General features: G+C 42.9%; 2 protein-coding genes across 2 annotated transcripts; one reads left to right on the forward strand and one right to left on the reverse strand.

Moving 5' to 3' along the window:
• The first annotated feature begins 28 nt into the window (after nucleotides 1-28).
• LOC126387260 (leucine-rich repeat serine/threonine-protein kinase 2-like) lies at nucleotides 29-13,931 on the forward strand. The gene is made up of 18 exons (XM_050039797.1): nucleotides 29-180; nucleotides 269-415; nucleotides 501-692; nucleotides 872-1,018; nucleotides 1,242-1,354; nucleotides 2,036-2,226; nucleotides 2,423-2,583; nucleotides 2,714-2,884; nucleotides 3,141-3,241; nucleotides 3,453-3,665; nucleotides 4,458-4,651; nucleotides 4,727-4,799; nucleotides 4,952-5,142; nucleotides 5,782-5,931; nucleotides 8,109-8,335; nucleotides 11,365-11,433; nucleotides 11,519-11,655; nucleotides 13,093-13,931. The coding sequence occupies exons 1-17, from the start codon at nucleotides 99-101 to the stop codon at nucleotides 11,641-11,643; spliced, it is 2,547 nt and encodes an 848-aa protein (XP_049895754.1). The 5' UTR covers nucleotides 29-98; the 3' UTR covers nucleotides 11,644-11,655; nucleotides 13,093-13,931.
• Nucleotides 13,932-15,229: 1,298 nt separating this feature from the next.
• LOC126387259 (sodium-dependent neutral amino acid transporter B(0)AT2-like) lies at nucleotides 15,230-25,865 on the reverse strand. The gene is made up of 7 exons (XM_050039796.1): nucleotides 25,193-25,865; nucleotides 22,919-23,160; nucleotides 21,662-21,860; nucleotides 20,885-21,077; nucleotides 19,651-19,810; nucleotides 18,523-18,685; nucleotides 15,230-16,580 (listed from the first exon to the last, which is right to left on the reverse strand). Exons 1-7 carry the CDS (start codon nucleotides 25,298-25,300, stop codon nucleotides 16,200-16,202), a joined length of 1,446 nt encoding a protein of 481 aa, XP_049895753.1. The 5' UTR covers nucleotides 25,301-25,865; the 3' UTR covers nucleotides 15,230-16,199.
• Between the last annotated feature and the right edge of the window lie 254 nt (nucleotides 25,866-26,119).

The raw sequence follows: 26,119 nt of genomic DNA on the forward strand, positions 1-26,119 counted from the left end.
ACTCCACTCATCTCTTGCTTTACAGTTTGTCCAAACACAGGCCAGTGATCGAGCTGCCGCACTGTGAGAACTCAGAGGTGATTGTGCGTCTGTACGAGATGCCATACTTCCCCATGGATTACTGGTCTCGCCAGATCAGCCGCCTGCTGGAGGTTTCTTCTTACTTACTTTGTGGAAGAGGTAGATTGAACTGACATTAGACACTCTTTCAACAAAGGAGCGACTCTGTAGATGCAGATAAAAACAAATCTTGCTGTGTGTTATTCAGAAAAACCTGTGCGGCCCAACCGTATCTACTGGAGGAGAGGCGTGTACCTGAGCTGGTCTCCCGAGGCCTACTGTCTGGTGGAGGCTGCCCCGGAGGAGGAGAACCCCTCCAGCTTTGTCAGGGTGACCGTGCCCTCCTCACGCAAAGGTGTCGTTGTTTCTAAAAAATTAAAGTCCTGCATCACATAAAATATCTCTACCATGAGCTGACTGTTGTGTCTGTTTCCGTCCAGGCCGGGTGCTGCTGGGTCAGGTGGTGGATCACATCGACTCCCTGCTGGAGGAATGGTTTCCTGGCCTCCTCAACACCGACATGCACGGCAGTGGAGAGGCTCTGCTGAAGAAGTGGGCTCAGTACAGCTTTGAGGACGGCCAGGAGTGGAGCAAGATTCTGCTTGAGGACCTCTTTCCATATTTTGAAAAGGGTACATGAATCACACTAACAAACAGCACCTGTTTCCTCAGGATCAATTCAAGAATGTTCCTTTAATTTGTAAAAGTCAGGTACAAAACATTGTGTTTGGATCCTACTATCATCCAACATGCATGGCTCCAGATTTGTCACATCTGTTGTGTTAATGATTATCATGATGGTCGATCACAGATTTTTTGCTGCCGAGCAAGGAGGACCCTAGCTGCACGCTGCCCATCTCTCAGATCGCTCCTGACCTGCTGCTGAGTGACCAGCCTGCAGGAACCATACTGGACAGTGAAGAGCTGCATGTCGACATGTCGAAAGAGAACAGACTGGGTACTTCTGCCTCAGGCTCCACATATAATAACAATTTACTTTTTTCTATTTTTAAATAACTTATTATTAAAACTGACAGTTTTGTTAAAAATGTACAAGACAAGGATCTCCATGCTTTTTCCTCCGTTTGCTTTTCTAGGTCAAAAATGTATCAGTTTCTTTTTCTGGTAATGCCTTTAAAAAATTAAGTTAAACACATAAATACATTTTAATTTGTTTACAGGGGACGGAGGGTTTGGGACCGTCTATCGAAGTGTCTACAAAAATGAAGAAGTAGCCGTGAAAATATTCAACAAGCACGCGTCAGAGCTTTACATCAACAGACTCCTCAGACAGGTACCACTGAACATTTGCTTGCTGTTTGTCTGATGAAGGTCGAGTTACTGAATTTTGCAAGTTAGACAGTGTGCAGGAGATTCTCTACAAGTTGTTAACTACTGAAAATTGAAGGTAGAAAAGTTCACTCAGTAGAGGGCAGATCTCCTCCAGGCAGCCATGTTCCAGCTGCTACGTGGCCGCCTGAGTAGATTGAAACCACTGGAGACAGTTCTTGTAATTCCTGCAGATGCACTGCAGCATGTTTCAGAACCCTATCAGAATACAGCCCTTGTCTATTTTTGACAGCACATTGCACAGAGCAGATGAGTTTCCCTGCAAAAATCACTGTATTTGAAATATAGATGCACCATAATTATGAGGATAAATGTTCTTTGATAGTTAAAATATAGCCAGACATCTTTGATCCATGTCGTTCATAACTGGACTTTTAATGGTGTCAGCTTTGTCGGCTGCAGCACAATGTAGTATGAAATAATGATAAACACATAACAGGCATAAAAGAAAACATTTAACTCGTAGCTGACTCACTTACTGATGTTAGAAACACAAATCTCAAGGAAAAATGACCAAGTCTACAAAATCAGGCAGCCTTTTCTGGCCCCCACTCTTTTCTAACCTGTCGTTTTCGGCCTCCATCGCTCGTCACTTCACTTCTTTTCATGTCGTGTTTTCCTGCAGGAGTTGGCGGTGTTGGGTCGCCTCCGTCACCCCAGCTTGGTGGGTCTGCTGGCAGCCGGCTCGTATCCTCAGGTGCTGGTGATGGAGCTGGCTCTGCGGGGCTCACTGGACTCACTGTTTGAACACGAGAACGGCGGCCTGAACCGAAAACTCCAGCACAGAATCTCTCTGCAGGTGGCAGACGGACTCAGGTACAGAGAGATGGAGGGTGACTTTACGTTTCAGTTGTTTTGGAAACTGTGGTAAAAGTCTTAATTACAGTATGATACAATACTGTGTCATTCTTGGGTAAGCCAAGTGCAGACCTGTTGTCATTAACATCGTAGGCATCAAATTTTGTGTGAAGAAAAGAAAATGTTCAGGTCCCTGTTTAACCTGTGTGATCAGGTACCTTCACTCCGCCATGATCATCTATCGGGATCTGAAGCCTCATAATGTCCTCCTATTCAACCTCAAGACCGACTCTGAGATCATCGCCAAGATCACCGACTACGGCATCGCTCAGTACTGCTGCAGCATGGGAGTGAGGAGCTCTGAGGGCACGCCAGGTCAGACGCCTCCTCAGACTTTATACATCCTGATTATATCTATCTGACCTGAGGTTCCTATAACAAACCAGATTTTTCAGCAGGAGACATTTTGTTCCGCTTTTTATACTGATATTTGTGTATGTGGCAGGTTTCAGAGCCCCTGAGGTCGCCCGAGGTAACGTGATCTACAACCAGCAGGCTGACGTGTTCTCGTTCGGCCTGCTGCTCTACGACCTGCTGACTTGTGGTGAGCGCATCTCTGACGGCATGAAGTTCCCCAGTGAGTTTGATGAGGTCGCAGTGCAGGGAAAACTGCCAGGTAAGACTGACAGACGTCTGTTGTGCTGGTGTATGATCTGGTGTCAGCCACCGTCCTTTTTAAAGCTGCTGTGCTGAGAGAATTATTTTAGGAGACACATCATGAGATCAGACTTTTTAATTTAAACAAATGTTCTTATTTCTTAAATGTGATGCTGGACCTGAATTCTTCAGGATATTTAAATACACAAAATGTAATTTTCTGCCACCAAAGGTCACTCAAACATGACCTCACCTGTTCTCCGTCTTGCCCACAGATCCAGTAAAACATTACGGTGTGTCACCCTGGCCGGGCTTCCAGGCTCTGATGAAGGACTGTTTGAGGGAGAGCCCTCAGAGTCGACCCACGTCTGCTCAGGTCAGGACCTGAACACTGTGGAGAAGGTGTTTTTGTTTTTACTGTGCAGAGGCACAAAGAAGGCATAGCTTTGTAAGATCGCCCCCTGGTGGTGCTGGGAAGACAAACACACTGTGACAGGAAGCAGTGCAGAAACACGCCGAGGCTTTGATGAGATTTCAGAGCCAGTTAAAACAAAATAAAGTGTTTGTGTCTTGTGTGATGTGTGTAGGTGTTTGATCGGCTGAACTCAGGAGAGATGCTGTGCCTGATGAGGGAGCTGGTGGTTCCTCGGGTATTCAACGCTGAGTGCTTCACAGTGAGCTCCGGCTGCAGGGACGGAGCCTCGAGCAGCCACACGGCCTGGCTGGGTGGAGGCAGCAGCACCCACAGACAGGGCTCCATCACAGCCGTGGACCTGGACACTAGCAGGGTCACCACACAGGTATTAACAACACTGCTGATCACCTCAGCATGGAGGGTCATCTTCATGGTTTTATTTATTTTTAACAAAAACTAAATGAGCTCTTTTATTGGCTGGGCTTTTTTTTTTTTTTTTTGCAAAAGATTTGTCTTTATTAACAGATACTCAGATTACAGAGCAGCTGCAGTTAGAAAAATGTGTCAGATTTCCATTTGTGCATTTGAAATTATTATTTTAAAAAGAAAAAGTAAAAATACAAAAATACCAGAACCAAAAAAAAACTTTAAAAACACTATTCCTTAAATGTATACAGAGAGGATGTATTAAAACTAAACTTTAATGCTGTAATTAAAAGTTAAAATCAGTTCTTAATATTAGCATCAGCCCAGACTGCAGTTTGTCATACTTTCATTTTGTCATGTTTGGCTCAGTAAAGTAGTAGTATGAGGAAGTATCAGGTGACATGTGGCTGGATCACCGTCTCATTCCTCTTCTGATGAAACATGTTACACTTTCACTGGAAGAGGATCAGGATGTAAATTTGTAACATCTCTCCGAGGAGTTTAGTGTGGTGGTGATGGTGAGCAGGTCTGAGGTGCTGTCTGTGGATGTTCAGTCCAAACAGCCATTTAAAGTTATTACAGAGTCGTCATGTCACACAAAGCAGTGCTTCCTCACATATTTAACACCACAGTTAAGGACCAGTTGAACCTGCTCTGTAACAGACTCAGTGTCGCCCTGTAATTTATTTTCACAATGAAAATATGTCTTTGTTTGACTCATGTTTAAAAGTTTTCTCTTTCACTCCTCCAGAAAGTCGACACCAGTCCCGTCTTGTGTCTCGTGACCGTCCAGATCCCGACAGAGGCCTGTGATTGGTTGGTGGCAGGCACCCAGTCTGGCTCCTTAGTGGTCATCAGCACTCAGGACCCGTCGACTTGGCACCACCTGCAGAGTGTCACAGACGCCGTCACCTCGCTGTACTTCCATGTCCACCCTCGCCGCACGTAAGTGTCTGTAACATAACTACGAAGTGATGTAAGGCTGGAGGAGAGTTAACCTCCTTTTTCATTTCTCCTCAGCCAAAGAAAGAATTACCTGCTGGTTGGAACAGCTGATGGAGTTCTCACTGTTTATGAGGACTCTGTGCTCAAGGTAAATATTAGATATTAAATTAATGAGCCATAAAAGATGATTTTTGTTTGTTTGTTTCATTCGAAGGCACTCTGAGGTTTTGCTCAGATGTCACTCCGACCTCGTCCAGCAACAGTTTGGAACTTCATTTCTTCTCGTTCTTGTCCCTGCAGCAGGAGAACGGGCAGCCGGTTAAAACTCTCACCGTGGGAAACGTCAGCACGCCCGTCATGTGTCTGGGTCAGTCGATGCATTCTCTGGACAGCAGGTCTGTGTGGGCCGGCTGCGGGACCAAGATCCTCTCCTTCACTGCCGAATACGACGTCTGCAAGAACATCGACACGAGACCAAACCTCATCTTCCAGTGAGTCTGTGTCCTGTGGGGCAGTCAGAGGTCAGAGGCAGCTCGTAGGTCAGAGTTTATTAGAAAGGTTTGGAAACTGAACATTTTTTGGTTCGTGTCAGCTTGTTGTGTTTTTTTGCATGTCTGTTCATTAAAATCAAACCTGATATTTCGTTGTCTGGCTACACTGATGCTATCAGTGTTATACCATTTGTAAAATTAGCTGGATTGTTTTCTGACTCCAGTGATCCAAACATTTCCAAACCCTCCAGAGAGCTGTCAAATGAAGGCAAAATTTACTGATAAAGATGGAATCATCCATATTTTTATCCATACTTGTTGGCGTTTAGCATTTCAAAAACAACATTTTCACTGCGGTAAAAAAAAAAAAAAAAAGGACTCACTCTCGCACTATCTGCACACAATGGAGACACCTGTGTCAATGACGCAGTCTGACAGCACAATAAAATACTCATCAAAAACTCGTGGATCATAAATCTGAGTTTTTCAAAAAGTTATCTCTGCATGTTTGACAAGATGAGAAAGTTTAAAAGTAGAAAATAATTAAGGTTTGATTAGAGTGAAGCCTGAGTTTAAAGGTAAAGCTTTGTGTGTGTGTGTGTGTGTGTGTGTGTGTGTGTGTGTGTGTGTGCTCCTCAGGCAGCAGCGGTCGTTGTCAGGTGAGGCGTGTGTGTCTCGGATGGTTGTGGATAAATATATTTACCTGAGTAAGGCTGGGACGACTGTGGAGGTTTGGGATAAGAGGAGCGAGAGGATGGTGGACTGCATCGACTGTGCTCAGATCATCAGGTACAACACACACACACATATGTACTTATACATATTAGGGCCAGACCGATTTATCGGTGATTGACACCGATGTTAACACTTATATTTTCATCACTAATAAAATGCAGGGAATATGGTGTTTTACTTAGAAATGATGTCCTTGTGTTACTTTTTGCACTATAACCAACTTCTGTTAAGTTGTCAATAATAAGAAGAACTCTGGTACTGTGAACATACATGTGAATGTCTTAATTCATAGAGACTTTGCATGATTATTTTATTTCCCAGAGGTTTACTGCCTCTTTGCACATCATGTTTTTGATTTATTTTGTGTTCAAATTGTTCATATGTAAGTAAGTAAGTAAATTTATTTATATAGCACTTCTCACAGAGAGGACTCACAAAGTGCTTCACAAGATAAAATACAAAAAATACAATAACAGAAACAATGCAAAATACACAAAAACAAATAAAAAGTAAAGTGCAGCGAAATACAGAGATGATACAATGGACAATTAATGGAACGCAAGCCTAAACAGATGTGTTTTTAACTGCTTTTTAAAAATGTCCACGGAAGAGGCCGCTCTCAGCTCATGAGGTAGTGCATTCCACCATTTCGGTGCAACAGCCTTAAAGGCTCTATCACCTTTCGTCTTTAATCTTGTGTGAGGGACAGTAAGTAGGTGGCCTTCAGCGGACCGCAGTGACCTGACAGGACAGTGAAAGGACACCAGATCCGTCAAGTATGCAGGTGCTTGACCATGGAGGGCTCTGTAAGTGATGGTTAGAATCTTGTGCTGGATCCTGAAATTAACAGGGAGCCAGTGCAGGGATGCCAGGACTGGAGTGATGTGAGTGAACTTATGAGATCTGGACAGAAGCCTGGCGGCAGCGTTCTGGACTAGTTGGAGGCGGTCTAATGAAGTTTTATTGAGACAGGTGAAAAGAGAATTACAGTAATCCAGACGTGAGGAAATAAAAGCATGGATGATCATTTCTAGCTCGGAATAAGTTAACATGGATCTGAGTTTGGAAATGTTTTTGAGGTGGAAAAAGCAGGAGCGAGTGACAGTTTTGATGTGGTCATCGAAGAGCATGGCCTGATCAAATGTGACCCCAAGGTTTCTCAACTTGGGGCGCACATTTGCACTGAGGGACCCTAAGCAGCTGGCCACTTTAGATGCTGAGGCGTCAGGTGCAATAATTAAAATCTCAGTTTTAGCTGCGTTCAACTGAAGGGAGTTAGAAGACATCCAGTCCTTAATTACATTCATACAATCGTACAGTGAGTCAATTCCATCGGTCCTATCAGGGTTAAAAGAAAAATATAACTGGAGGTCATCTGCATACATATGGTATGAGATACCTTCAAAATTGCTGATGACATCTCTGAGAGGGAGCATGTATAGCGTAAAGAGGATAGGCCCAAGCACTGAACCTTGGGGCACCCCGCAAGAAAGGGGGGCAAACTCTTATTTATGAGGGCCAACAATATGCTGCTTGTTCCACACAATTTCTGATAATAAAAGTATTTGAAAATAGTAAAATGTTCTTCCTTCAATTTATATCTTTGTAATGAGTGTTTGAACTATATTTAAGCCATCAAAAGCAGGTATTTCGGGGGGTTTTAAGTTGAAAAACGTAAAAATTTAATCGGCCGATATATCAGTTATTGGATTTTTTTATTCCATAATATCGGAATTGGCATCGGCCCCAAAAAATCCATACCGGTTGGGCCCTAATACATATATCTTTCATGTTGCTGTATTTAATTGTGTTCTGTTGTTTTTAAATTTATTTATTTTTTTTTTTTTTAAAGGGTCCATTCACAGTTCAGAACGTAAATGTTACCATTTGATGCACCGTACCTTAGCTTGATTTAGCTTAGAGCTAATTTGCATTTGCAGTCCCTGTTTTAAACAGAACAGGAAGTCATGTGTTTTGCATTTTCGCAATCCGTTTCCTGCCATGAAAAAAATAACAGACTGAAGTAGTTGAGTTGTAACTTTCAACAGAAACTCAAAGGTTAAAGACTGTTTGACTAATCAATCATTTGACAGAGCAGAAACGACACCGACACATCAGTCAGCACTTAGCAAGAAAAATCTTTCTAACACAAACTATCAGGATCATAAAAGTATGCTAAACAACATGACTTTGTGTGCTGAGTCGTGTTTGTCCATCTTCTCGTCCTGCAGACATGACTCTGGCTGCAGAGGCAGGCATGGCAGCGAGGCGGAGCTGCCCACTGAAGCGGCTCCTTCCTGGGCCAGAGTGAAGGCCCTGCTGGTGCAGAGCGCTGCAACTCTCTGGATCGGCACCAGAGGGGGCCACCTGCTGCTGCTGGAGATCTCCAAACACCAGACACTGCAGGTCATCGGCCCCTGCTGCCGCTCCATCCGCTGCATGGCCTCTGCGCTCATAGGTGGGTGCTAAACCTGTTTCTATTTATTTAATCATTAATGCATCTAGTGTTATTCTCTGTGATGTCAGCCTGAGGTCACGTGTTCAAGACACTGCTGTGTGAGGAACACAAACTGTCTCATAGTCATCATGACAGAAACCTCACACTGACACTGAGTGACCTCACTGGATTTTGGAGCATCATGTTGCCTGAAGTTAAGGACAAAACATTTAGTTAAAACTAACACAGCTCCCCCTGTGGGTCAGGAGTCCACACTGACACCTGTTATATAACACATGTTAATACAGAGGGATTTCACTGACTAATACGATCCTTATGACTGACCTCATTAGGATAAGTCTTAGTGTTTTAAATGAGATAGTGATAATCTTTGGTGCCGCAGGAGAAGTTAAGGGAAAAGATTATTTGTGCACGCACTCAGTCATCATCTTATTTGCATCTTTGTTCCACAGCTTTAAGATGAACTTTATGTCTTAATTTTCTTTCTGCTGGTTTATAAAGAAACAGCAGCAAACTTCTTAAAGTATTTGAGTGAATTAAAGACATTCATAATGCTGCAAACAGTTGAATTTAACACTACATCACCCCCAACCCTTGGAATGATACCAATATCTATTTCACAATGATTATTACTAAGATATAACAAAATGATGAACCATTTTCTTTGGGATGGAAGAAGATCTAGAATTCATATGGACAAATCATGCTGGCCAAAGAAGGGAGAACATGAAATATTATAGTATTTCTATTGAAACGACAAAACTCACCTGACACTGGGGCGGAACAGATGCTGCTTTGGACTGGATCCTGACTGAACAGGAACTTACTTCTCCTTTTAAACCCACTGAAGCTCTCACACAAACAAAAAATGGGAATAATTAGAGTATGCTTAATCCTATTCTAGCGTTGGAAATGAGTTTCCTCCGTGGGGTGGCTGGGCTCAGCCTTAGAGATAGGGTGAGGAGCTCGGACATCTGGAGGGAGCTCGGAGTAGAGCCGCTGCTCCTTTGTGTTGAAAGGGGTCAGTAGAGGTGGCTCGGGCATCAGATCAGGATCCTCTTGGGCAGGGACGGTTTTTGCTATGGGCAATGTGGGCGACCGCCCAGGGTGCAATCTATGTGAGGGCGCACGAGCGCCCTCCAAAAAAAACAAAAAAACCCAAAACTGGCCAGTTTTCTAGACTACCACTCATTTCCACGTCAAGTTAGTGGAGTGGGCGCTGGGGCGCCCAGAAAGGAAAGGCGAATCCTGGCGGTTGTGGGTTGAACGGGGGTCACAGACAGGAATACGATGGAGGCTCATAGTGCTCTGCGGCGCAAGATAACGGCTTACCGGCGACAGAGAAGTCCGACTCCAGGTCCAGTAATTTCCTCTGTCGTCGGTGACGTAAAACTAGCCAGGACCGCCTCTGCTCCTGGGCGCTTCCTGCTGGAGGTGTTCCAGGCACGTCCCACTGGTAGGAGGCCCCGGGGCAGACCCAGAACACGCTGGAGGGATTATATATCTCATCTGGCCTGGGAACACCTCAGGGTCCTCCAGGAGGAGCTGGAAAGTGTTGCTGGGGAGAGGGACGTCTGGGGTGCTTTGCTTAGCCTGCTGCCCCCACGACCCGGCCCCGGATAAATGGATGAAAATGGATGGATGGATGGATGGATGGATGGATGGATGGATAATCCTATTCAAGCTTATCCAAGAATAGTCTGGCAAGAAGTACATAAAAATGTAAGTTTTCTCATAATACTCAAAAATATTCTGCCATATGACACAATCCTGAAAAAAGTAGGTAGGCAGACAGTCTATTGTGCTGAGTGGTAAAGAAAAGGTAACAGAGGGGGAATTTTCTTTCATATAATAGGGTGAGGGGAAAAATTTAACCTGGAAGAACGAGGCCACTTGTGGAAATATCTACAGATTAGAGACTGTATTAAGATAAATATCTGACGACTGCTGACAGTGTTTCACAAAGCAACAAAGTGGTATGAAATATGTCCTTAAATAAAAAACAGTGGTCATCTGAGGATGATATGGGAGGCAAGAGGAGTCCAGAGGCAAATTTATTCAATATATAATAATAATTCACAGATATTATCACACTCCAACTAGATACAACAGAAAGGGCCGACTTAAAGTCGATCTATGTTGGAAATGCAGAAAAGAACGTGGCACATATATGCATGCATTATCGGTGTGTCCTACGGTTTCTCCCCTGTGGAGGAACGTTCTGGATTATTTTGGTAGATGGTGAGAATGTGAACTGCCCAAGATTATGTCTCCTTGGTGACAAAGTTTAGTGCTGAACTGAAATAAATTTGTATTTATAATATTGAAAACTGGCCTTATAACCTGTGCTTGCATGACTTTAAGGTAAAAAACCCCCAAAGTGATAGAAAAATGTTATTGTTAATAAACAATGGGGCAGTTTTAACAGATATATGTCTGGAGGGAACAATGTGATTATGTAAAGGCACTGATAAAGCCGTATTTTACACTTGTGACAACAGAACGATGTCACACAGCCAGAGATTAATCTTTTAAATATATCAACATGTTAAATGACCTTTTACTGTAGATAACAGCTGCTCATGTGTGGATCAGATCAAATGTTTCAGTTCTAAGTAAGTGTTTTCTCACACAACTATATAAATGACAGCAAATTGCCTCGTGCATATTGATCTGAAATTTTCTCCACACCTGTTAAAGCACATCTTAAATACAGTGGAAACAGTCAGAGTCAGAAAATGAATGAAATCAACTTAAGAAGAGCTCATAATACGACAGCTGTGTTTTTCTTTTGTCCTCTGTTGTTGTGAGTCATGTGAGTGTGTCGGAGCTGTTGTGTGATAAAATGTGTGAAACAACCCGTCGTCCTGCTCACAGTTTGTCCACGTGTTAAACTCAATATGTTTCCTGTCCACCTGTTCTCTGTCTTTTATTATTTACATGTTGAAATGCTGCATCTAAACACATTTTTCTGTCAGGCGTCTGTGTCTCCTGTCGATAGTGACCGCAGATCATTTTTTCATGAACAGAAACACTAAACTGGAAGAATGTGGTGCTGGTTTTGGGCAGAAGGATCCCACAGGACACACATCATGTTGGTGAGCGAGATGGTTCATTGTTGGTCGCACACTTTGTGAATACAGCTGTCATGCTGTCGGGTCTAAAGTTTGTGTCTGCTCTCAGAGGAGGAGTCCGTGTTGATGGTGTGGAACAGCACGCTGCCGATGGAGGTCAAAGACCTGAACAAGCACTGCCAGAAAAGAGAGCAGATCGCAGCCAAAATGAGAGAGCAGCTCCATCTTGACTGAGCCCACACATCTGTATGTATGGACTTTATTCCCTTTACAACCCGAGCTTAGATTCATGTCTGATTATTTTATTTAACGCAACTACAAGGAGCTTTCATTTGGTGTTGAATTTGGCGCCCCCTGTGGACAAAAGCAGAACTGTTTCAACTGAACTGTCGAAAAGATCTTTATCTGACCAGTGCAGGAATTTGTTGAGACACAACTTATCTGATTATACATTTAAACCACATTTTCACAATGTATATTATAAATAAAACAGACATATTACATTCCTGTGCAGGAGGCAGAGGGACAGTTCAGAATCAGTTTTTCCTTTCAAATCCTGCAAGTTTCCATCTGTTGAATGAGCGACTGAGGATGAGTCATGTTTTCACCTGCTGATCTATCACTGTCCCTTTTAGCTTTTTTATTCCTTCAGTCTTTTTCTCTGTGCTGATCCTGCCCCACTATCCAGTGTAACTACCAAAAATAATGTCAAATATAAAATTCTCGATAGAAAAATCTCCTTTGCTTCCTGTTAACTGGCTAACGAACGATTCACTGTCGAACTTTGCCTGGGAAAATGTAAACATGGACTCTTTCAGTCTGCGTGCTGTAAATTGTTTTATCTGATTTCGCAGGGCGTCTGACCCGAGGACAGGCGGTAACAGAAAAAGACAATCTTCTGATGGTCTTGTTTGCTCATGTTGATCATTTAGAAAGGCAACAGTTTTAAATTAGCGTTTTATAATAAGGCTGGGTAAGTTTAAAAAATTACTATACCAGCACCCTAATGTGATATGATAACGTACTTTATTCAATATGAATGGAGCAGTGTGTAGTGTAGCCATTCTTTTAAATATTTTGGTGACATCTCTGCACGCTGAACTCTTTAAAAAACACTGCACCTGATTTCACCATACCACAGACTAGCTGGGAGAGTCTGCCATACACTCAGTGACAGGGCTAACTGTTAGCATCATGCAGCTAACTTTAACTCACGCTTATTGATGGGTTAAACTACTGAGTTGAGCTGTTTTGGTGCCAGTGTGAGTTTGTTGGGAATGTTTAATGGCTCAGTGTTGGATGTTAGCCGGCGCCGCTGCTGTGTTAGCTCAGGCTAACCGGGCAGGCGTTGAACTGATCATTCGTCGGGCAGCAACAGAAAGTTTGCTGATCTGGTGGGGAACTGGGAGGGTTCAGGGTCAGACACCTGGTGTGAAAAGGATCAAATGCAGGTATTGTATGAGTGGAGCAGCCCTATTTCACAACATGTTGAAAACACCTTTTAGCTGCTTTAATGTTTTTGGTGTGTATTTAATTTTGCATGCATATGCCACATTGTGGTTCACACCAATATCCAGAAAAATAATACGATAATAATTTCCACCATCTTGCCTTCACCATGTGCAGCAGTAGTATTTGTGGTATTGGCAGTAATATTAATTTTGTTTTATCTTTTGTTCACAGAGTGTTGGTGGAAAAGGGATCAACTCTCCGGTGGATCGATGTGTCAGCAGAACACGTTAAAGGAGATGTTTACCTCATTTTCTGACAGCCATACTTTAATCCAAGTGCACTGATGAAGAACTGACGATGAGGAGGGGACGCGATGCAATGAATCAATCAAAGGAAAATAAAAAAATCAGGATGCACATGAACTAAGAGGACAATCTCTGTAATTTGTGAGGAGACATTTTTCTAAAAGGGACACAGATGGTGTGATTTGTGCTCCGCATGAACTGACATGTTTGTTTACCTGTATTATGATTTTATTAAAAAAGAAACTGAAACTGCAGAGAAAGCCAAAGGAACAAAACATTTTTTAAAGTGTATACTTGGTTATTTATTCTCATGTCTGTGTTTATGTGTGTATGCGTGTGTGTTTACCTGTGAGCCCATTCACTCCACGTCAGTAAACCGAACACAGGACGTCTCAGACATCTGCCGGCTTTGTACAAGGTTTTATGTCATGTTTCCTGAAGTGGTTTGTGATGGTGTCAAACTGTCAGTAAATGCTGGTTTATGAACTGTGATGGCGGCTTGCTGCTGATGTTGTTGTCAGAGGATCATTTTACCAAAGAACACGGGGGACAGGAAGAAGTGTTATTTTGTTTTTTTTTATAATTTTGAATACTTGAATTAGAGTTTTAGTTATTCGATTTTTTAATACAATTTGCTGTTTTGTTTCTGCTTCTCCTTTTTTCCCACAGATTTCTTTACATGAAGCATTTTGTATTTATGTTGGATATTGCATGTTTGATATTGTGGTATTTGTGTTTCTTACATTAAAGCTCCAGTGTGCAGGATTCGGGGGGATATATTGGTAGAAATGGAGTGTAATATAATCAGTGAGTTTTCTTTAGTGCATAATCAGCTGAAAATAAGAACTGTTGTGTTTTCCTCACGTTTATATCTACATATGGTCCTCATCTACAGAGAGCGCCATGTTTCTACAGTAGCCCAGAACAGACAAAAACCACTTGGTGCTTCTCAAAGTCAGTGAAGGATCCATAAACGGCCTATTCCAGCGTGTGTTCCCCAAATGCTAGGAAGGAGTCTTGGACCCAACTTGGAAGAACCCGTCCTACCAAGGAAGCATCCTTGACTTTGTGAAGCACTGACTGGCTCCAGATAAGGTCATTCATGTTTTCATGTCAGCCGCCATAGTTAGCAGCTCCTCCGTAAAGGGGAGAGCGTCAGAAAAACGCTTTTGTTTTTCAAGTGAAACAGCTTTATTCAGAGTTTTCTTGGTTTAAATCATCAGGGGCCGTATTCACAGACACTGAGAGCTCCTAACTGAGACTAAAAACTGTCAGTAAGGAGTCTGAGCTTAGGAGTGATTTAGGAAAGTTCAGCAACTCTGAGCGAGGAAGGGACAGAAACTTTGACCTCAGTGAGGAGGTGTGGTCGACCCTGTTGCTAGGTGTGACACATTCTTTTAACAGATGTGATTGGTTGTCAGAGACACGCCCCTGAACTGCTGACTGTGAAAGTGTTGTCACTGTTAGTGTGATCAATGCTGTTGGATGGTGGAGACAGACTCAACTCATCACTGCTGCTCTGATGCATTTTTCCAGTTTTCCAAATATCTTAGAGTTAGATTATTTTATTTCTGGCGTTGTAGTGTTACTGCCTTGAGTGGGAAACATATTCGCAATAAGACTGACCACAAACGTTCTCCCTGTCTTGTTGCCAGCATTTTCTCCTCTGCTTAAAAAACTCTTAAGCCCCTTAAAAGTCCTTCTCTCTACTTCTAACATTTTATAACCTTAAGAGGTTAGGAAGCTATCGCTATCGTAAGGGCTAAGATGCTTTGTGAATAACTTTTATCTTTACAAGAGCAGCCTGTCCACAACATGCAAAACTGCATTGGAGAAACACCAATTTGTAACACAAAACTCAGCTCATGAACAATGAACGCTAAGGGAATTCCAACCAGGAGCAGTTTTAGCTGGTTGTAATCCGTAATCCTCACTGATAGATGACACTAAATCCTCCTGAATCTGACACAGTGGACCTTTAAGATATCTTTTCATATAGTGACATGTGCTTTGGCAACTACCTAAAATTTGTAGGACAAAAAATCACACGAGTTTCAGGGTATGGACCATATTTGATCTTTAATTTTGACGGGGAAAAAAAGATGCATTTGAAGCCATTTCATGGAAAAAAAAATATTTACAGGGAGGACTTGGTCCTCACAAACATCGACAGCACATTAGTAAAAAACAAAGACACAAAGGTTAAGGATTTGAAGTACTTCTGAACCTTAAAAACATGGTGTTCTGATATCCAAACTATCAAGATAAATATATTTATAATATTTATATTATATTTACAGAATACCTTAAATATACAACGTCCATCATGTATTCTATAAACAAATATAAATTACTTAGGCACACTTTAGTCTCAAACAATCATGGGAGTGGTTTTCAAAGGCCATCCTCTCGCTGTTTGAACTGGGTTGACCTGAACTTTCAGCAGGAAGGACCTGCTGCGTCTTGCATCGTTACGCCTCCCAGAGCGTCTAAACTGCTACTACACTCACGACTTGTTGGCCAGCAGTTTGGGATCATAATGTACATGACCATTTTTTACAGCAGGACTTGAAGCTGGCTTGATTTACACAGCCCACAGACACAGGTGCGGTCCCAAGGTGACCTCCTGACCCCTCAACTCGCTCCTCTGCAGACTCCTCTTTGCAGATTCTTGGTCAAGTAGGCCTGGTGGAGCGTCCTCCTTATTGCTTACACACATTGTCTCCTGCAGCATCTACAAGGAGGAGGCAGCAAAGGGAGGGAGCGGGGGCCAGAGATGAGTTTGGGACGCAGCCAAGCAAATGGGTGAAGGGTAAGACGAGGATGACATTTATTCCCACACCTTATCTTTTTAAAGGTGGACAGTCATGTAAGGTTCAGAGACGACAAATAAGAGAGCAGCTACGATATCTACAAAGAATATACAGTACAATTGAAATATACATGTATGATACGGCCAACTAAACGCACGCAGAGGGGTGGAGGGGAGGAGTGGCCAGCCGGGACGGCCGGGCAGGGCTTACTAAAGTCAGTCTATAAGTCCGACTCGGGCATGTCCGGCATGTCGGCCATCAAGTAACCGATACCGTAACGGCCATTGGGTGCGGTGTCCGCGTCAGGGCCACCGCTGCCACTCTGCTTGCGGTAGATGCTGTTGCCAGGCATCGGCGAGGGCGCCTCGCTGGGCGACTTGCCTTGGATCAGGCTGGTGTCGTCGTCCTCGCCCGGCCGGGCGGTCTCCTTGATGATGCGGCCCTTCTTGTAGGAGACTGTAGAGATGCCGGTAGTGTTCTCGTCGATGATGTTGAAGTAGCGCAGGGCAAAGACAATGGGCACTGGCAAGATGGCCACCACCACCAGGGAGATGCAGACCACGATGCCCCACGCAGGGAAACGCAAGCTCTGCTCTTTGGCCTGGAGGACAGACAGGAGACAAACAGCAAGTTGGTAACTGGTGTCAGAGGATGAAATGTTACTTTTTTGTTTCTTGGTTCTGTTTTCAGGCTTTAGTAAATCTAGTCTGTGACTGGAAACGTTGTCCAATCACAGGTCTTTCAGAGGGAGGGATGTTCCTATTGGCTGTTCAGATGATGAATGGCTGATTTAATGACAGAGAATCCTGCAGAGAAAGTTGCTACTTCAGCATCGGCAACAACTGTCTGCACCACTAAGCAACCCAAAAAAGAAAGACGGACTGATCAAACAGAGTCTGACAATAAATGAAACAAAATATGTCTCAATTTCAGTGAAGTGTTTCAGAGATGAAGAGAAAAAGTTGCTAATAGTTTAGCCTTCTCCTTACAGGAGCTAAGGGCTCACAGCTTCATGTTCATCTAGCTAACGTTAGCAAGAGCCTCGAACCACAGCGTATCCTCCACCTCATTCTCCGCCGCCACAGACCACCTTGCTGGGAGGAGAGCGAGTAGCAACCTGTATGCAGCCAATGCAAACCCCAGCTTGGGGGGACCAGACAGCCCCGACCTTCCGGTGGATCAGCAAACTTTCTGTTGCTGCCATTACACAGGTTAGACCCGGCACTGGGGGGTTTGCAAAGGCCAAACGTCATCTGCTACAGCTGCCGACCGAAGATCTCTCCCAGGATGTGCTGCCTGCTCTCCTACAGCGGTGGTGAGCGAGGCAAAGGGAGCGTGAGGTGGCTAGCAGCTAATGCTTGTCTCATTTGTGGTCTGATAAACAAAAAGAGAGCGGGGTGAGGAAAGGAGAGGCGAATGTGCTGGTTGCTCTACAATTAAAAAAATAATAAACTAATGTACAGAAACACTGGGATACTGTATGAAGCATGTGCATGCCTGTGGTCATCTGGGGGGGCTTAAGACAGAGAGGGGAGAGGAGATTTCTTCCTACCCCTGCTTTCACTGACAGAAACACTGGCTCAGGTTTTTCCTTTAGAAGCCGTCCAGGCTGTGTCACAGTTCATCTCCTGATCAGTTTATCCAGGAGGTGACGGCCGAACAAACAGCCACATTTATTAAATATATTGACTTTATTGTGCCACATGGCTCCTCTGAGGGCTGACGCTATATTTTATTAGTCTATAAATGTTTTTTATGATTTTAGCAGAAGCAGTCTCTATTTCAGGCCCCGGTTATAAAACACTGAGCTATAAAACTGAGAAAAGAAAACAGAAAATTAATTTATGGAGGGAAAATGCCCAACATTTACCAGCTTCAGCTTCTCTGATGTGAAGATGTGCTGCTTTCTGTGTATTCTTTTTATTGTAAAATGAATATATTTGACCTGTAGAGTGTTGTTTGGAGAAGACTGTTTTACCATTTTACACTTTTGGTGCAAATTTTTATTTGATCAAAATGTTTTTTATTAAAGATAATGAGTATTATTGTTTGTTGCAGCCTCATCACGTCAACCCTGAGATCTGCTAAAATGCATTAAGAGTCTGCATTTCAGACAAAATGATGACCAATCACTGCTCACTCAGGTGAGGTAAATCCATGTCCCTGAGTCAGTTCAGCTGCAGGTGAAACTAATTAGCTGCTTTAGTGAGCTGAGGTGTGTTGGTCTCACTGGACAAATTAAGGAGTCCATGCAGGGACACTTTGTCCCATTTGTCCTTGAAGCTTTTAAAACGACTGGTTTTCTCTTGATGTGATCAAACAGGTGCTTGAATGTCTCTGTGGTAGACTGCACATCCTGTTGATTGTCTCAGAGTTTAAGAGCGCCTGAACATGTAAAACCTTTGCCTTTCCCCTCTTTTTCAGCTCCTGCCTCGTTTACTTTGAATTCTTGAATTTGCTTTTTACTTGTTCCAGGTTTGGGAGAACTTCCACCCCCATTGAACCTTCGTCCCAGGGGAGACGAGCCGGAGACGTTGACTCACCTCTTCCTGTATCCAGGCACTGTAGCTGGGCGGCGTCATGGTCAGCTGGATGAAGCTGGCGCACAGGAGGACCAGCAGCAGGATGGGTGTGATGTACTTCCACATGTAGTAGTAGAAGCGGTACGGCGTAAAGCCCAGCATGTCCTTCAGGTCTTCAAAGAACCTGAGAGAAAAGAGAGCGACGCCACGGGAGGTGAGATCAGAACTTTGTGGTAAAGAATTCACAATGGTCTCATGATATAAGTGCTTCATAAACCTGATGGCCTTTACATGCTGTTTATATGGTTCCAAAAATAGTGATCCAGATATAGTATTTGGCAAACAAAGGATTTGTTTTTAACCTCCTAAAGTCACCACGGTCAGTGACAGCTTGTTCTTACAGGAATCACTCACAGCATGTGGAAATAAGGGAACAAAACCTGCCATGAGAACAGACTGTAACATTTACAGACTATATAAATATATAACTTTAGGTTTTTATTATTGTTTGACTAAAATATTTAAATCTAAACTGCAGAAATGAAGCTGCTGTGTCTGAAGGGTTCATTTTCCAAATAATCAAACTAAATCACAAATTATAAAAGGTGAAGTTGATTTAAACAGATTTGATTTAAACTGCCTTTGCACGGGACTACATTTGATATTATTTGCCGAAAAAATCAGTCTTAAATTTAGTTTTAAAATTCCTTGAAAAGCTGTCGGTTACGTGTGGACACCAGGGGGTGGGGGGAAAAATCGATACAGCAAAGTATTATGATATTTTTGTGCGGCAGTATCGTATCGTCACACAGTGCCAAGTATCAATTTTTTTTTTATTATATAAATTATTAAAATGACAAATACAATTTAAACTTTAGGTAGCCTACTAGAATAATTTAATCAGTTGCTTTTTTAGTCCATTACACACATTTTACTGCTGCTGCTGCAAAAAATGACTGCAGTGAGATGAACAGATGTTAGATGAAACAGTTTTCTTTTGGGGACAAAATTTACAGTTGAAAAAAGGTCATAAATCAGAACATATTTTGTCACAATACTCAGCGTATCGCAACATATTTAAAATCGCCATAGCATTATCGTGATAATATCATATCGTGGATCCTCTCGTGATTCCCACCCTGTACTTACTTGTCAATCCCATAGACCCAGGCGACTGCCACGTTCTCCAGTATGACCACTATGAGCAGAGGCAGAGTAGCCGAGTAGTCGTCGAACATGGCCACAAAGTAGTTCCCTGAGCGCTGAACAAACAGGAGACCGATGGAGAAGGCCAACACGCAGCAGCCCACTGCAGGAGAGGAGCAGAGAGTCGGTTACTGTACGAGCTGACAGATACATGAGGTGAACTTACTGACATCGTTTCAACTCATATTATTTTCATACGTAAAAGGCGCTGCTTTATGAACAGCAAACTTGTGCCATGAATTATTGCCACTATCCCCCCGTGTACACTCAAACTGGTATAAGAAGAGTCGAGATAAACGGAGCTAAATGGATCATATGTAAGTGGAGCGGGACCCATTTAAAGCAGTTTGAGTCAAAGGAGCAGCAGCATGGCCCACATCTGTTCACTGTAGTGTGCAGCCGCCACTGAGAAATCATTAATCAAGTTTGGTGCAGCTTTTCTGTGATCATTCTCTAAGATATTTCTTTTCATCTCCTCCTCTCTCTATGGGAAAAGCTCAGTTTGAAAATGTTATCCTTTTTTAGTCTCTGAGTGCAGAGTAAAGGTATGTTGGATGACTGTCAGACTGTCTCAGCTTTTTATTCAAGGAATTTCTGTGGAAGCAGGAAGAAGCTGCCCACACGCTGCATTATGATACACACATTTCTCACAACACAAGCTTCTGTTTATGGTTGTAACTCCTTCTGTTGGTATTTATCTGACATCACAGTGCTGGAGATGGATGAGAAGTTTGATTCACTGTTATGTCATTTCATTGTTCATTTTCTAATGTGTAAATAGTTATTAGACCAAAGCATTAATCTTTGGAGAAGCTGAGGAGTCCATTTGAGTTGCTTCAGACTCTACAGACATCCAGGGATTAAACTAAAGTAACCTAAACATACAACAAGTTTGCACAGGACTTTTTGCAACCCTGCATCCACCCAAGTCTGCAAGATTCCCTGCCATCACCACCTCCATAAATCCTGCACTCGTGACATTTGTTGGCACACAGGGATCACAGTCCTTTTACAGAACTCTCCAAAATGCCTTCAAATTGCAGGCTAGGGTTCAAAAATCTGATAAAAAGTATAAAAAGTAAATCTCTCTTCACAGAAAGATTTCAAATGCGTGCTCTTTAGAGTCCATCTGATCTTTGCATGACTTAAAGGAGAGGTACTGAGAGGTCTCTCTAACCTGTAAGAAATTCCTTGCGGACTTTGAAAGTGTCTATCAGCGGAGTGAGGATGCCCTCGATGGTGCCGAACATGCTGCCAAGGCCGAGGTTCACCAGCATGAGGAAGAACATGACGGACCAGAAGGGCGAGGCTGGGAAGTGGGTCATGGCCTCTGTGAAGGCGATGAAGGCCAAGCCTGTGCCTTGGACCGCCTGATGGGGAGACATGAGGAAGAAGAAGAGGTAAAAAAAATTAGTGGCCAGGAACTTTATTTAACCCCAATTTTATTTGAGATGGTGACCTCATGAACCTTTATTTCTAATTCCCCTGTTTTGTAGGTATCATGAAAACTCGTCTGTCATGTTTCGTCTGTTTCACATTAAAACCCTGTGAGCAGCTCAGCAGGAATAATCCCCTCCCTTTCCCTGGAAGCTTTTATTGTGAAACACACAGAAAGTGTTGGATTTTAAGAGCTGCTTAACGTCATCAAGTTGAAGCAGTGGAGAGGTGAGTAAGACATGACGACGCTGTTTTAATGTAGTTAAAGGAATAGTTTCTTCCATTGGTGTAGATTTTGAGGGGGACGCAGGGGACGTGTCCCTGTTAATATGTACATGTGCATTTGTCCCCATGAAAGTAGCAGGACTTTTATTTTGACAGAATTTAGGACATTTTCACCATAAATTGGTGCATAAAATTAACCAGAATGCAGTGTTGTGAAGTGTTACTATATTCATGTAAGTAAAGAAGTAACCAAGACTTCTTTACTTACAGGACTTTCAGTTTTTGCACGTACCTTATTGAGCTCGTTCTCAATGCTGCAGGGTTCCAGTCCCAGCGCGTCGAACTTGTCCTCCTTCACCCCTCTGATGATCTCTATCATCTTGTGGTAGTCTTCAGTGCTGACCTGGCTGACCTGAGTGAGGTTGATGTGGTGGGGGATCAGGCTTTCTTCAATGCCATTCCCCAATAACGTCACTATCTTGTGGGTGTTCCTAAAAAAAACCACAGGACAAGTTATTGATAGTTAAACGACTGAATACCACCTACTTCCACCCAGGAGGCCGGTGTTCCCTTCCTGTAAGATTGTAAAGCCAAACCCTGTTCTTTCTTCCTAAACCCAACCACCTGTGTGTGTGTTGGCTTAACGTAACACTGTGTGTTTGTTGTTGAAGGAAAAAAACGTCAGTTGGTGGTGTTGTACTGACATAGTGCTTTTATTTTGAAAGAGACTGTATGAAAACGGTACATTTCCTGGGAAAACAGAAGTGTATTTTGAAAACAGGCTATTTATGGGTAGCATTACGTAATACCTTAGTGGCACCTGGCACTGTCAGGCTGGTAACCTGTGTTAAGCATAGACTGAGGTTGTTGGACGTTAATAGTGTCATTTTGTTAGTGTGATCCAACCTCTTGTCCAAATATAGTCCCTTCTGGCCCAAAAAAACCAAGAAGGTGACTGCCAAAATGCCGAGTTTCTAATGGGTAAGGTTACATCGACTTCTTTTATACAGTTCTTCAGCTAAGTAGCAGAACAGTTGCAGCTCCTGTTTGGGCAGGTAAACACACCATTTAATACAGTCAACTTTTGTTGCTGTGTTTCTGGAAAAGTTAAAAATCCAGTCTTCGATGCAGAGTATTGCTGACTAACAGACCTGTGGCTGTGCCTAGTTATGGCTGCTATGCTATGATTGGGTAATCACTTTTTGGGGGTGAGCTTTAGCAAATGGTGGGTTGACCTTCATACTTTAAAATACCAAAGAGAAAACACGTACAGAGACTGTTAAGTTTTCTAAAAGTGTGAAACATCATTGGAACACATTCTGCAGGAGCTTTTTTCTAAGCTGTTTCCCCTAAACTGTTTCCTTTTCTGCTTTTCAATGTCTAAAGAACAAAAAAAAAACAGAGCTGCTTCGCCTTTCAAAAAGCCACAATCACCATTTCACTGTGAGTCACATTCACACCTGAACGTCTTGTACATCAGCTCTTTGATGGTCTGCAGGAAATGCAGTTTCAGTCTATAAATACATGAATGTGAGAAGAAGCTACTCACAGTGCGACACACTTGCTGTTCATGATGTTTGCTTTGAAGCCCAGCACTGCGAACACCACCAGGGTGGCCAACACGGAGGTGAAGAAGTTGATAAAAGACACCAAGACGGCATCGAAGTGGCAGTTGTTGTCCCGCTTGTTGTAGCTGGAGAAGGCGATGACGCCGCCGAAGCCGAGGCCCAGGGCGAAGAAGACCTGCGTGGCCGCCTCTCGCCACACCTTGGCCTCCAACATGATCTCCAACTAAAAAACAACACAGGCAGAGTTCGGCTTAGTTTGGAAACACAGTCTACATTTAGGATTGTCACTGAAAGAATACGGTCATATCTGTTTATATAGGTGATTGTTTTCAGGATGGAAACAGAAATCTGCAAATCTGTGAACACTGTTATTTTCTTACACAGGAATTTCTTTAAAACAAGATCACCAACATTTTAGGACACTGACTGAATACTTTATCACTATATCACATGACCAGGTTTCAGGGCACGCCACAGCACGGAGTCAGCTCTACTTAAAGTATCTAATGATGTGCTGTCCCTTGACTCTGGTAAATGTGCCATGCTCATTCGTTTAGACTTCAGCTCAGCTCTTGACATAGTTGACCATTCTGTTCTCCTGAGCCATCTTGAGCGCCAGGTCCATTCCCAGGATAGCGCCCTCCGATGGTCTGGTCCTTACAGTTGGAATGTTCTCTGTCCAAACTGGAAGCCTGTTCTCCTCCTCTACTCCCATCACCTGTGGTGCACCCCAGGGCTCCCTCTTGGGACCCATCTTCTTTGCTCTTTTTTTGCTCCCTTCAGGCTCCATCTTCCATGCAATACATCACTTAACACTGCTATACAGATGATACTCAGCTTTACCTCCCATTAGAACCAGGTGATAACAGTAACAACATAGATGGGCCCCTCTTGGACGGCCTCCAAGATGTGAACTCTTGGATGCCAAAAAACTGTCTTCAGTTAAATGATAGTAAGGCAGAGGTGGTCTTAATTGGCCCCTCCAACTCCATCAGGGGTATAGCAAACCACCTAGGGCCCCTGGCGCCAAACCCTTGATGCCCAGGCCAGAAATCTTGGTGTCATCTTTGATAAAAAATTAATTAAAATTTGACAAACAAATTAACACTGTTGTCAAAAGCTGCTTTTTCCAACTTAGATATATTGAATTTTGAGCAACAGTTGTTCGGCTGTAGGTGGGGCGACAATGGCTGGATGTTTTATTTGAGCTGGTGTGGGGGATTTTGAACATGTTTCACATATTCATATGCTTTATGCTAAGCCTGTGTGTTTTGTGCTTCACCTGACTCCAAGATAAAAATGCTCTAGTGACAATAAAGCTAAAGCCAAAACTTTAAAAGTTTAAATTTTGGTCCTCATTTAAAAGTTGACCACAGTAACATGTTCTTCTGTTTGTCTTTGACAGACTCTCAGTGTAGCCTCTCACCAGATGACACCTGGCGTCCTGACAGTTTCCACGGTGCAGTTTTCTATCACAAAGGTCTCAAACTGTTGTGAGCGCAGAGCAGAACACACACGCAGCAGGACTTTGATGTCCGCAGGTACACAGAAGATGGAGGCAGGACGCGATGTTTGAAGCTGTAAGATGTCAGCCGAGGACACTGAGCAGACACGAGACAGACAGAGTCTGCTGTGAGCGAGCCTCTCCTGCTGCTTGGTTACATAAAGCCTCGGTAACTCCTGTTTCCATGGCGACATGATTCCACAGCCCGAGGTGCCATTGGCCTGTTGCTGCCGAGGAGCCAGCCTATTACAGTGTAGATTTAAATTTTGAGTTCAGACACCTTTTTTTTTTTGTAAACAGTGAGTGGATTCAACAGCGGCTGCTTGATGTTCACTCTTAATGTTCAGTATTAAGGAGAGGAAATAACAGCAGTGTGTCGACATGTAGCAGAGCTGAGACAATTTATCGATCGCTGATAGTCGATATATCATTTTAGTCATTGCTCAAGCAGAAATCAGTCACATCTATTGTTACAGCTTTTCAAATGTTCAGTTTGATGCTTTTTTCTTGTCATAAGTGACAGTGAACTGAACATCTTTCGATTTTGGACTGTTGTTTAAACAAAACAAGACATTTGAAGGTGTCACCTTAATTTTTTCCTGACCTTTTATGGACCAAAGAAAAGAATTGTTTGAGCCCTGCAATCACGATCTCCCTCCTGTGGCTGAGTATCTCACAGAGACTTTTTCCTCGACTCTCTGAACTTGTACCTTCACAGTTTAGAGAAACGTTTGCATGAAACGTGCATTACCTTGGGTGTGAACATGTGTCGAATCCCGTCCACAGAGCCCTTTAGGAGCAGAGCCCGAACCAGGAAGCAAATCAACACGACGTACGGGAACAGGGAGCTGAAGTACATCACCTGCAGGCAAACAAAACAACCTGTTAGAAGACGTCAAACCTCTGCAGTCCGACTCAGTGCTGTGCATGAACACACAAACGGAGCGTGTTCATTGAATGTGCTCATATTTGTGGTAAATGGTGAACAAAACACATCGATTTGCAATTTATGAACTTCAACATGCACAGCTTGTGTTGACGGCACCTAGGACAACAAAGCTACAGCGACTGCTGAAGCCAGTTCATATGGATATTTTTTGAAGGACTTTTATGAACAAATCAGTTCAGATTTGTACAAAATCTCACATTTACGTGCAAGTTGTGCACGTCCAAACATCAGCGACATCTGCAACAACTTTAAAATGACAAATCAAGTTAAAGCATCCGTTCAGTCCTTAGAAATATTTGCAAGTTAATGATCACAAGATTCAGTTTATTTAAAACAATGGAAAACGTGATCATAAACTAAATAATTTTTTTGTGACTGTGAATTTAAGTTCAAAATTCAAATTGTGACTTATGAACATGAACTAGTTCATTTCAATCTGTGTGACCTGGACTTTGAGCTCGCTCTTATTAAGTGTTCACCACACACAGCTCAGTCTGCACTTTAATTAAGTCACTCTGCATATTTTATTTTACGCCTCCTCTGAGTCTTAGAAGACACGAAACTATTACAAGCAACTGATGCATAATTGAAACGGTAATTAGAGGTGAACTTTTAAAAATAAGGACAAATGTGTTAAACACAATCTGTTGAAAAAAAATCAAACTAAGCTGCATTTAAATTCAGTTGGTTTTTTTTGTGTTTTTTTTTTTTTGCTGATGCCAATAAACT

The sequence above is a fragment of the Epinephelus moara genome, unplaced genomic scaffold (genome assembly GCF_006386435.1).
Source record: "Epinephelus moara isolate mb unplaced genomic scaffold, YSFRI_EMoa_1.0 scaffold319, whole genome shotgun sequence".
NCBI classification, from domain to species: Eukaryota; Metazoa; Chordata; class Actinopteri; order Perciformes; family Serranidae; genus Epinephelus; species Epinephelus moara.